Source organism: Bombus huntii, chromosome 3 (genome assembly GCF_024542735.1).
Source record: "Bombus huntii isolate Logan2020A chromosome 3, iyBomHunt1.1, whole genome shotgun sequence".
Taxonomy (NCBI): Eukaryota; Metazoa; Arthropoda; class Insecta; order Hymenoptera; family Apidae; genus Bombus; species Bombus huntii.
Genome location: NC_066240.1, coordinates 718,001 through 731,602, shown reverse-complemented (window position 1 = coordinate 731,602; position 13,602 = coordinate 718,001). Strand labels below are relative to the sequence as shown.

General features: G+C 37.0%; 1 protein-coding gene across 3 annotated transcripts in view; it reads right to left on the bottom strand.

The window, feature by feature from the left end:
* The window catches only part of LOC126863986 (protein real-time), a 56,477-nt gene that overhangs the window by 33,808 nt on the left and 9,067 nt on the right, over window positions 1–13,602 (bottom strand). For 2 of the 3 annotated variants that reach the window (XM_050614803.1, XM_050614804.1), the window contains exons 4-8: window positions 13,370–13,501; window positions 9,456–9,584; window positions 9,274–9,377; window positions 4,385–4,461; window positions 2,654–2,956 (exon numbers count right to left, since the gene is read on the bottom strand). In XM_050614803.1, coding sequence (XP_050470760.1) covers window positions 2,654–2,956; window positions 4,385–4,461; window positions 9,274–9,377; window positions 9,456–9,584; window positions 13,370–13,501 — 745 coding nt within the window. The remainder of the gene's footprint in view (window positions 1–2,653; window positions 2,957–4,384; window positions 4,462–9,273; window positions 9,378–9,455; window positions 9,585–13,369; window positions 13,502–13,602) is intronic. The other variant, XM_050614805.1, reaches the window with a different exon arrangement.

Here is a 13,602-nt window from a genome sequence, read left to right as displayed (position 1 = left end):
TAACAAAATTAGACATTTAAGAGCTCCACTTTATGGTGGTAACAGATTTGAGATGAGATTTATACGAAGTGCAAAATTTAATAAGCAAACATAAATTACGAAAAACAATGAAGAACGCTTAACTTTATGCTTCGTGGTTAAATTAATGATAATAATCCTTTTCAGAGTATTGTGATATTACCGAGGTAGATAGTGAAATGTAAGATCAAACTTTATCAAATGTATAATCACAAGGGATATAATAACAAAAGTAAATATAGAAACAAAGATTAAAAAGCAAAGAACGAAAAGAAAGATTAAATTTGTAAGTGAAGAACTTCGACGAGCATATTTTTCCCGCACTGTTATCCTAGATCCAGCGTGAACCTTTTACACTTATATGATAATATTTACAATTCACTAAAAAAATAAAATTGTTATAGTTTCTAATATTATTGCATAATGATAATAATTGTTACGACCGTTCGTGGAGAGACACGGTCGCTAGGAAAACGCGTCAGCGAGAGGCGTAAATTCTCGCTACGATTCGGTTAATCGACGCCGCGAAATAGTCGTTCCCCTGTTTCGATTAAGATAACAGAGGTAGTTCAATGAATGTAACACTGTATAGTAAGTTATATATCACCGTTTATTCTAACAACTTGTAAAGAAGACAGTTACGCTGGTGCGTATGCATAAGATGAGTGAGTGACTGATCTACGGGTGTATTCCTGGTCAAAGGATGTTGACTGTACGAAGGATGGAAAATCAGTGGTGTAAATTCGGCCAATCGCGGGGAGACGTAGTCGCTAGGAGAGACGTCAACGAGGGTCGTAAATCCCCGTTACGATTATAACAATCGACACCACGAATTGATCGATCCCCTGATTTCCGTTGAGATAATAAGGGGTGATTGAGTTTGTATAACACTGTGATTCACAGAATTATAAAGTATATATTTCCAACACTTAGATTACACTGATGAGCATAGATAGATAGATAATCACTTATCGCACGAAGATAAGATCCATATGTACGTTAGAGTAGGGCTCTTATAATTAGATTTCGTGTATTAGTGGACGTAGCACTATAAGATATTTAGGAGAGGAAATGTAGGCTCGACAATACCGAGACCGACTCTCGCGTTATGCTTAGACTGCCCGATGGGCATTAGCGGTATACTTAGTAGTTGACTTTTCCGACGATGTAGAAGAAGTGAAGTTGAGTGACGATGCTGTGTCGGAGGAAAGCTAAGGATGGGTGTGTCTAGCGCACGGGACCATCGGATTTGTTGATGACGATTTTAGTTAGGAGAGTGAGGGAAATAGGCTTCGCTGTTAATTGGTTAGACGAAGGGTCTTAATCGCCCTCGAGAGAAAGTGGTTAGTGGGAGGAAAGTTGCAGCGTACGTGACAAAAACTAACTTTCCCTTTTTCGCCGTGGTAGACAATAGTCTTTAGAAATTCTTCCGAACCAGATGTTTGTTTTGTTTGAAGGACCTTTTCTAGGAAATCTATGAAATTTATGGAAGGTCCTTGAAACTATGGAGGATACGCTGCGAGTATACGAAGACATCTGGTTGCCATATTGCCTGCGGTGTGTGGCATCGGCTAGGTAGAGTGTTACGCGACGTAACAAGTGGTGTTCGGAGACGATGCTATGGCGGAGGAAAGCTAAGGATGGGTGTGTCTAGCACATGGGACCATCGGATTTGTTGGTGACGATTTTGGCTAAGAGAGTGAAGGAAATAGGCTTCGTTGTTAATTGGTTAAACGAAGGTTGGTGGACTAGGAAGAGTCTTAGCCGCCCTCGATAGAAAGTGGTTAGTAGGAGGAAAATTGCATCGTACGTGAGAAAAACTAACTTTCCCTTGTCAAGCCGTAGTAGACAATAGTCTTTAGAAATGATTCGGAAAACAGACGTTTGTTGGGTCTGAATGACCTTAGCTAGCGAATTACTGGAATTTATGACGGGTCCTTAAGAATATTGAGGGTACGCAGTAAGGACCCGAAGACATCTGGTTGCCATCTTGCCCGCGGTGTGTGGCCTGGTCTAGGTAGAGTGTCGCCCGACGTAACATAATAATAATAATAATAATAAAAAGAAGAAAAATACATAATACATAATAATATATCTTAGAAAGTAATAAACATGTAATATTTCCATATATTAGAATTAATATCCCCTGCTGTTTGAGGATTAATTGGATAGTTTGAAATCTTTTAAAATTACAATTGCATTATTATCGACCTCATATAGTATTTAAAATTCAGACTAAAAGGGAATTGTGATATTTTTTCTCGCGTCTATTCTTTACTGACAATTTTAACCCTAACAGCTTTTATAAAATCGTATTTCAAAATAAAATTATTACTTTCGATCTCAGTCTATCCTATATATAATATTTTACGAAAAAATGTTTATCTTATTGATTAATATCATTTTATATCTTTGTGTGTCTTTAAGATATATAATACAATAAAAAAAGCAATAGACAAATGTAACAAAGTATGTACTATTAAAAAATATATGAAATATCTAGGGTAATATTATTACCGTTTATTATTGATTTTTGGTATCTACTTCATACTATAATTAATTATAAAATATCTAATTATTTTGAAGATAGTAAAAAATTTTTATCATTATAAACATTAATTAAAAAAAACGATACCTTTATCAAAATGATGCCAACCACCAGGAAAATAATCTTTCACTACTTGTGGTATGTCATATTCTTCAAGTAGCTTATCAATTTGATGTTTCTTCCTCCAATGTAATGTCTGTGTTAGCATTTCCTTTGCTTTCTCAACTGAAAATTCAGTAGCCCTTAAAAATCTTAGAAGAGTCGCATCTCCAGGTATTGAACTTCCCCTTAATTCCTTTATGCTTTGTCTCAACTGAATAAGTTTGCTTTCTTGCATCATGTCAAGCTTTCCTAAGTACCTTTCTATGTAATCTGAAGATAACTGCATTTCTAAAATACAAAGTATATGTAGCAAGTTTTAATAACTTAAATTAATATATTTAAATATTTATATCATGAATAACTAATTCAGCAAATGGCTTTGTTTTAATATATTAATATACCATCTCTTAATCTCCTAAAGCATCCAAAAGAAGCTCAAAAAAGTCTATAGGATTTTAAACAAACGAATTAAATATTAATCAATACGGACACAAAAAGAAACAAAAGAGGTACACTTGATGTTATTAGTTCTCTGTAGGTGAATGTAGAATAATATATACAGTAACTACAGGATATGTGATAGATAAAGGAATAAAATGATCGATAGTGAATAGAGGAGGAACATTGATAGTTCTGAAATGCTTCCCTTAAACAAGAAGATGTTGTAGCAAAAATGAAACTAAACAATATAAATCTCCTAACATGCCATGAAATGTAAAAAGATCAACTCCCCACATAGTTTACCTAAACCAACCCTTCTAAAAACCCTTCTCTCCTGACACAATCTCACAACAAATGAAAAAAAAAACAGGAATACTGCACTCCAGAATCTATTGGGAGAAATATAATTTCAAACAAGCTTGGGTATTATATTCAAATAATAGATTTGGATGATAAGGTAAGAATAAGAAGGTAAAGAGACAAAAAAAAAAATAGGTATTGAAAGAGAAAAGTAAATAGGAGGCAGAAGTTAGAAAAAGAGCAAAAATAAGTAGTAGATGGAAGTAAGGTAGAATCGCGATAAATAAAAAATAGAATAAGATAGAAGAAAATGAAGCGGGGAAGGGAAGAAGGTAGAAGAAACTGATGGCGAAGCGAGTGGTGATAAAAGCGATAAAGTTATAAACATTGCGAACACAATAGTAATGTAATAGTTGTACAAATCGTAAATATTGCGTAAATGCGAATAATGGAGTCTAGTCTTAAGTTAGATATAAATACGTTAGTTTAAGTTGTATATAGAAACGGAAGTTCTTGTAAACTCTAAGGGAACAAAATTAAAAACAATGATTTCCGTAGTTCTAAGACTATTCAAATATAAAGAAAGTTTTTTGGAATATAATGTACTATTACCATCTTCACCTGTAAGGAAATTATTTTCATTTGTTACAATGGTAAATTTACCATAATTTTACGTTTAATGGCTTATAGAAAACTCTCCATTTATTCAAAAGGATCACTACTTGTCGCAATTTTTATGTATCTTCTTCCAAATTGTATTGATTTTGTCTCATGCGTGAATAATCTCATTTAAGTAAAATAATTAATAAAATTAAATTTACAAAGTTTTTACGACCATACATTTTTTGTTTACAGTTATTTCTTATCAAATTTTAATTGTGTTAAGATCTACATTCTTTCTAACATTTTGTTTTTCAAAGCCATTAGCTAAATTTATAAATATTACATATAATAACATAGAAAAATATAACATACCTCTATTTTGTAATTTGTTGTCCGCACAAGAATAAGTTTCTTCTGGAACAAGAGATTCTTGACTTTTTGCAATATCTCTAAACATAAAAAATAATAAATGCATAAAACCGCGAACATATCGAGCAGTAAGCGAAAAAATAAACGATGGTACAACCAATGCCAATGCTCCAAATGTTAATTTTGCCGCTTACCGCTTACTGTCCTCTGGTGGTTCTATGTTCACAGCCTAGTAATATTACGTAATCTCGAAATATTAATAAACAAATGCTAAAAAGAAGGATAGCAAAAATATTTTTTGTTTCGCTTGTACAGAGCTTCAAAAATCGCCCGAAATTCATGCCTCTAGACCAGAATACCCCCTTAACTTAAATACATATATCTTGCTAATTCAAATTAAATATGAATAGTCAAACAACTGTTCGAGGTTTCATTGTACACATAATCGTCATCTATTATTAGATAATACGTTTTAAAATATAAAATATAAAAAAAAATATATTTAAAATATAAAGATATTTTATCCATCTCGTTCTCAAGATTACTCATGCAATCCCCATCCTGTCTGCTAGAGATCACAACGTTCAGAATTAAAAAAGAAGAGCATTGGAGCATTGCACTGTCCACAAATCAAACAGTAAACTTTAGTTAATAAGTTAAAGCGTTTCAGTATCCATAAATTGAACAAGTATTTTTTTTTTTATTTATTTATTAAAATTACAATCAATTCTCGCGTTGAGAATTTTCAGTAATAACAAGTATTTTTGAGAAATGAAAGCAAAAATTAATTTAAATTGTGAATCTAGTGGTTACTTCTCGGACCTTCTCGTCGGCGACTAAATAGAACATAACACCTATAAAAGAGGGAAACGAGGAAAGCTCGACACACAGAAAGTCGCAAGTGAGCAGTCAAGTCGAATCGACGGTGAGTACCAGGCAACAATCCGAGTCCAGTCCAGGTAACACGCGCCAGTAACAAGCCCCCCTCGTAACTTTAATAAACGCCATTGATACATTAATACGTCAAGTATTCATTTGGTACCTTTTACATTCTACACCTCAATAGAAAATTGTTTCACATGTCTCACGTTAAATCAAAATCAGACAAAATGGGCGAGGAGTATAAAGCTATCCAATATTTATGCGACGCCTAGAGAAAAAGGTTAGAAATCAAAATTTCTGAAGCAACTTTTAGTCCTTCCTAAGTTCTATTCTACTCTAAGATCCTATTTATGTGTGGCTTCGGTGTTAGTAAAATATATACATGTCGCTAAATCTGTAAGAGGTCATGTGAGAATAGCTTATTTGTGGCGCTGATTGAGGCTCAGACAGTTAGCAGATGAATTAAGTCGGTATTGATAAAGGACGTGGTTGATACGTCAATTTCCTTGACTCATTCAATAAGACTCATGCAGCCTCGTCGGCAACTGAAGGCCTGTGTGCATGTGCTTCGCGAGGAAGCTTCCCGAAGGTAGCACTTGTGTTGTTGTGAGACTGAAGTTGCTGACAGATGTTTCGTTGGTGGTTCTTCGTCAATTTCCCAGAAGCGTGTGAGGTCCATCTATAGATCCGTCGTGGACGCGTGAAAGATATTTACCGTTGAATGGAAGACTGGGCTCCCCCGATGACCCATTCGAAACACGTTTTCTGCAGACGCAGATCGGGGTTTTTAGAATAATTAAATTTTATTTGACCGGCACACAGCGACGCGAGTGTGGATCCCGCGCTCAATACGACATCGATCAGGGCTGGTATATGGAATCTTGGATCGGCTCATTGGAGATTCCTAGGTATTTGGATTGTCGAGCGATCTATAGGCTTATCTAGGATCAATGTCGATATGGTTGGGATAATCAGGAACGTCAGTGTGCGTGGGTATGTGCCGTCCATGGAGTTGATTGTGATCGTTGTGTAACATCTAGCAGTCGTTGATAAGGTGTCGAGGACTCCAATGGGAACCGAACATTTCCTTTGCGTGAGCTCAAGTGAGTTTGCCAGTTTTTCGGTCACGAAATTCATGCTAGAACCAGCGTCGAGCAGTGCTCTACAGCGGACTGATTGTGTTTTGTCATTTAATATATTGATTTGGGCCGTGACTAATAGGCCGTTATATAGTGATTCTGATGCGAAGATTGTTGGTGATTCGGTTCTTCTAGCAGTCGTCGATTTTCACAGTCATTGTCTTCTTCGTCGTTGCAGATTGGATAAGGGTCTTAGGATTTTCCGAACACGTGGCGGTGTCGAAAGATGGCGGTGTCGGAGGAGGTGTCGAAGCATGTGTTGAAGAAGGTGTTGAAGAAGGTGTTGAAGAAGGTGTTGAAAAAGGTGTAGGCGATCGATTGAATGTTCGGCAGGTTGTGATCGGCCGATTCTTGACGTGAGCTTCGTCCCGATGCAGAAGCGCGTGGTGACGATTTCCGCACAAGCGACAGAATCCAGCAGGGCGATGAAAAATCAAGTGCCCTTTCCCTAGGCAATTGATGCACAAGGATGCTTTCTTGACGACTTTGACTTTCGTTGACTGATTTTGTCTTGAAGGTGTCGCAGGCTCACATTCCGTGTGATCCCTGGCAGAATGGACATGTCGACGGAGAGTGTGCAGCGGTGAATGCGTGCCCCCATGGATCGCCTTGTCGTAAAGGATAATGTGGTTCTGACGCTCGTCTTGTCGGAGTTGCCATGGATGTTGTTATGGTACAGGTACAGTACTTTATTCCCAGGAAGTCTAATAAATGAGTGTACGGAAGCATTTCTTTGTTGGGTATGGTGAGTTCCCGTTGTTGAACGGAGTCTTGGTTTAATTTGGAAAGGAAGAGTCCTATGATAATGGTGTTTGACGTGACAGGGTCACCTAAGTTTTTCAGTGCGCTGAGATGATGTTTGATAGTGTCGATTAAATTTGCTAAGGTTTCCGGTATCTTTTTGATCAATTTAGGATAGTTCTGCATTGCAAACAAGTGACGTAGACAAGTTTGTCGTGGATAATCGAATCTATCCTTGAGGGCGGCGATAACGTCTGTATAACTAGCTTCAGCGGTGTTTAATGATCGAGCACATTTCGCTGCTTTACCAGTTACGGATTCCTGGAGATAATGTAGATCCTGTACATGTAGTGTGGTTTCTGGTGTCGGATGCTTTCCTCAGATATAGAATCTATACAGCACCCGGGCAACCCTAGAAGCCATCGGAGTTGGGATACGCCCAACCAGCGCACACGGTACCGAGTACCGGGTTACCTCAAATAATCGCCCGCAGGAGGCTCACTCGTCTCAGGTCGAACGGGGCGCTTTCCAAGCCCTTCCGTCTTCTCAGGACGGTATCCGGAGCAGGTGGGACGCTGCTCACCCGCCGAAGGCCATTCGGAGGAACCATGTCCCCCTTAAATCGGCCCTCTTGCCAGCATTTGGCCACAACCACTGCCACCACGAGTCCATACCCATAATTGGCCGAGCCGAGGGTTCGCTACGCCCTCTGGGCTAACACTCGACCGCCCGTGGTACCGTTCATTGTCAACGGTGGGACCGCGCCTGTGGATGTACCGCCACGTCTCTGTTGCACGGCTTACCTGCTCGCCGTGCAGTCAGACCCAGATGAGACTCACGTAAGCGGGAGTTGAGGAAATGTACCTCGGCGGCTCTCCCGACGGTCTCACCCTTGGCTTCAGGATCGTGGGTGCGCTACTACCCAAGGCTCCGTGGGGAAGACTTAGTCTTACACCACAGCAACCTTCCTTGCGGTGTACATAGAGGACTCACGTAAGCGGGACGCTTGTCCCGACGGTCCTCCCTGGCTGCGGGAACGTGGGTTTGCCAGCCCCATAGACTCGCAAAAGCGAATCCTCCCTGCGGAGTGTAGATCCTGTACAGGCGTTAGTTGGTCATGGTGGAAGAGAAGATTTTAATACCCTTATCGTTGAGATCGAAGCAATTCCTAATTCCCGACCATTAACGCCGATCTCCACGGATCCTAATGATCTCCTTGTCCTCACTTCTATTTTTGGAATAAAGTATATATTATAACCTGTTACTTCAGTGTTATAATCTGTCAACCATCTCTAATATCCTAATCGAAATAGGAAATCGACCAATTCGTGGCGTCGATTGTCGAATCGTAACGAGAATTTACGACTCTCGTTGACGCGATCTACGGCGAACGCATCTCTCCAAGAATGGTCGAATTATAATTAAGTCGTTTATAATTAAATAATGGTTATAAGGAGGTTAAGAGTATTTTAAGATAAAAGATTGTATCAAAGATTATAAAAAAGCGGTACTATAATAATAAAATTCTTGCATTTAAAATTGTACTTTTTCTCTGAATAACTACATAGGTAATCTCGAAAACAAGGCGAATGAAATCTAATTGGGCGATCACACAGACTTGCTTTGAATAAAGTTCAATCGAAATTATATGAAGAGCCTCGTGACTGTATTAGTAATTTCTTCGATCGAGGTTCTTCATATAATTGCGATCGTACTTCACTTACAGGTAAATTCGTTTGATCTTCCAATTATGCAGGTTATTTTATAAAAGATGACGTAAAATTGAAAGAGTTTCTTACAAGCTAAAGTAGCACAGAACTAGAGAATAAAAAAATTACATTTGAGATTGTGTTTAGTAGTTATTGATATTTAAAAGTCAACCAAAATATCTCTGACCTCTGGTAGTCATTACACAAAGCGAATATAAGGCAACCCAAATAACTAACTAAGCAACATTATAGGATGTATGTAACTTAGTTAACCAAAATTATTTTTGTTATTCAATTCATTAAAAACATTCCTATCTATTTATATAATAAAGTTTATAAAATTATCATTACTGTGTGTTTTCTTCTTCTTGAACGATTTAATAATTTATATCAATCTGAAAACACACTTATTCAAACTTACCCTTCATTTTTCTCAGATATATCATTTGGATCCTCCCATGGAGGTACATATACGATACCCTCTTCTTTTAATTGATTTATGAAGTATTCAATTATCTCCTTGCCCTGTAATGATTTTTATTAGTAATCTTTTATTTAAATAATAAAAGTTACCGAAAAAGGATTTAGTGAAAAGAGTATTACCTTTGCAATATTTTGAGCATATTGTTTCATCGCTAATTTTTCCATTGAGTTTTCAAAACCAAAGAAGTTTTTAATATCTAAACTTGCAGTTTGTTCAAAACACGTCCATTCTGGATTTTCAGGATGAACCTGTAAATATACCATATTCATTAGTTTTGATGTAGCAAACTGATAACATACAGATAGAATCTTCTTATTATATGCCGTTTCCAGCAATATGTCCAATAATCAAAAGGTGTAAAATAATAGGATCGTCAACGGATATCCGACTCTCTAATCACCGACCGGACTGCCGAACCGGGGTGCCGAATCGAGGCCATTAACAGCGGTAAACACATGTTTCAGAACACACAGAGTCTACACGAGGCTTCGAAAACGAACAATACTTCGGATCCTTGGTCAGGGAGCGCATGAGCGCATGCAGAATCGCCTGAACTGAACCGTGACGATGGCCGTAAGTGTTGTTGTCAGTGTCTAGTACCGCCAGCGACGCACTCTGTGCTGAACGCGCGAGGCAGTTGTGTGTCTTCACCGGGTCGACGTTAGTGAACGCTTGGGCCCTTCTCCCGCAAGGGCAGAGAAATGCAATCACGAATAATGCGTTCTACGATGCTGCGATGTTGTGTCACATGCAACGTGTTAAATGCAGAGCAACGATATAGCGCGTGCTGAGCTCCGTACATCGGGCATCGCTCGGCTTGGCCCACCGAAGCAGGCGCGCGTGTATGACGTACAAGGCCTGGGTTCGAAATTGGGTGTGATAGGTCACGTTAGTTATGGTGTAAACGGCTTCCAAAAATCGAATGCGGGCCTCGAGGGACGCTTCGAGTTCGGAGCAGGTGGGAGGTCTAAGAAGAATTTCTATTCCTTGAGAATCTTCTTGTCCAATCTCTGCGTGATGACGAAGATAAGAAGATTCTTTCATTATTTGGTCTGTGAGCCCTGATTCGCAAGCATCGCAATAAAACGGTTTATTGTATCACGAAGTCGAGAGAGTTCACCAGTTAACTCTTCGACAGGGTGGGGGGTAACGTCATGAAATCAGACAAGAGCTTCTGCACGATAACATGCTTGTATCATAATGTTTTTACAACGTTCCCCCATTTTGAAATTGACCTACTCGTTTCCTCTCATAAGGGTCTGAAAAACATCACCAAAACCGGGCCAATCGGCGTACTTTCCTAAGAAGGGTGGAATGGCGATGTGCGACAACTGGTCCCGGCCACCCGTGTCCTGCGTTGGAGGCGTCTTAGTAGATGTAATCACGCCACTGAGGTAATCTTGTGTTGCCCAATACGTGTCCTCGATCGACAGAAACTCCTCCTTAGCGGAATAGAGGTAATTTCACTCCCAAGATTTTCTCAGGCTCTCCAGCCGAGCCTTGCCCAAACCAGGTTAGGCTAGCTCACTTTCTTGCAATTCTCTACAAGACACAGCATCTTACGAGCCATAAGCCAAATCTTTTGGATGAGCTTGTCCATGATGTCTGATTCTTCGTCGCTCTTGCCGATCCAGCTCGAAGGACTCCAAAATGTTCGATAGCGCGATAATAGTTTTGACGCTGAGAATGTAAGTTAGGAACGAGAATGGCGGGATGTGTGTGGAAGTCAATGAGGCGTAGATCTTCTTCTTCTTCTAATCCGCCAGGCTTCGTTTTATTGCAATGACCATTAGCACAAACAAGATTTTCAAATTTTATAGTGAAACAAATAGCACAATGGGTTCACGACTTATAAGAGCGAGGACGTAGGCAAATACGCAATTCGAATTTATCGCAAGCGATGAAAGCAGCGGATGTCGCCAGAGCGAACGTATATCTTGGACGTCCGAATGTTAATAAATATGTAACCATAGCCGTTGGCACTTACAAAATTCGAGAGAGTGACAGATCCCAGGGCTTATCGGTACGCGTTTAAAATTGCGAAGACTAGTTACAATATTTGGTTCGATATTTACTCAAACTCTGAATCTGATTCGTGACTTCATTTATGAAATTCATGAAATCAAAGAATAATAAATACAATGGGAAGTGTAATAATACAAATGCCAACTTTCATCGATCATAGAGAGAAGATATTATATACAATTGATTAGATTTTTACATTATAACATACAATATACAGATCCTTTTTATTCCAAGAGTCTAAATGAAATAATAATTCTAAATGCTCTAATACATCCCCACTAAGTTTTTACATTTACCTTATTTTCTGTAAATGTCTTAATATTGTAGTATCGTAAATATAATAATTAGTTTATTAATAATAAATGGATTAAACAGAAAACAATGGTTGTTTAACATGAACTAATCGTAACAACGTATTATAATTAATTAACAACTCTTGTCAACACAGATTCAACTCTCTCTCAACAACGCTAACAACACTATCTCGACAACACAATTCGCACTCTCTGGCTTCTCAACTCATACTGCTGTTAATTCGTTTATGTCCCTTAGCAACCTTTTGTCTTTTGTCTTAGCCTCATATCTTTTGTTTAAGCCCCATCATGCACATGCTCAACAACAGCTTATTTATAATTCGCACGACACCCCCCCGCCCCAGGCCCCTCGTCCACGATACTACAATATTATACTAATGTATGAACGAAGGTAAACACATAGACGTGTCTTGTCATAAATGGAACTGATTTAAAAATGTCAGGTTAGTGCGACTATTAAAGGCTCCCATCATACAACAGTAAAGTATTTCTTAATCGATTCCACTCTCAATTCAGTATATAGATTTCGAGTTGATTTTTATTCATCCATAGTATACGGTAGAACAGAAGGAGTAATATTTTTTTTTTAATTTAAATAATATGACTCGTTTTAATGATTCATATTACATAACAAGTAATATGAAGACAAGAAACTTTTTTATTGAAATACCACTCTGAAATAATTTTTAAAAAATTTAAAAATTATTTTTCCAAAAATCAAAGGTTTACAGAAGGTTAACAATAAAGTAGAATAAGGTCGAAATATCATAATGACACATATAATATTATAACGCTGGTGTACAAAAGGGTTTATAAAAAGTAAGTATAAAAAAACACCATAGCGTGATTCTACACCTCTGGGAAAGTGGAGATTTGTAAAAATGGTACGTTAAAAATTGACCTTGAGCATCAATTTCAAGGTTAAAAATTTGTTATTGCAACGTATTCTATTCATCGCCAGGAATAAAAGTCTCGAAGCAACCATGAATAGCAAATGATCGCTTTAGGCAGAAAAAATATAATCACATTCATAAATAATACACTTAATAGTAAAATATACACTAAAATCGTAATACTCGACTCATTTAAAATCTAAATCGTTGGAAGGAAGTTTATTTTCAAACAGAATGTTTTAATTAGTTTAATAAAAGTTTAACCAATTAGCTTTTAATTAAATAAATATGAAAGGGAAATGGAAAGAAGTTTAGTTAAAGTTAAACATTTATCTATTCTGTTACTATTTCACTAATTTCATAATAATTCTCTTCTTTGATAGATACATAATTAAATACGCGTGCTAAATATACCGGTACGGCAAAGCAGTACCGTTAATATAATAATTAGGATTAGGTATTTTGTGGATTATTAAATAGAAAATTGTTCTTAAATTTTACAGATTTTCTATTTTAAACCAAAACACAAGCAATTCACTAAATATGTTCCTAGTTACATATATTGAACTGTTGTTAAAGATAAATTATTGAAGAAATTCTTTTTGTAACTTTTATACAAATCATTTATTTATGAAATGTTTGTTGTAGAACTTACTCTGTTTAACCAAATTAAGTTCTTTAATTACATCATATATCATTTTTTCATAAATTATAAATACGACATATTATATACAAAAATAAAATATGTTAGAAATAGCAATAAAAATGTCAAATAATGATTAAATTATGCTAAATACTTACAAAATATCTGCACTTTTCGATAACCGATACTCTAGATGAAAAACTTTCATTATACGCTTCTATTTCTAGAACGCTATTTCGTCTATTTAAAACATTCCTTTGAATAAAGTATACAAAATCTACTCCAATGATCTGAAACAAATGACAAGAGTAAACATTTCTAGGGAAGAACGAAAACATATCGGTTAAATTTCTTATAAATGTAATGTTTGGTGTTTTATATGTACATTATT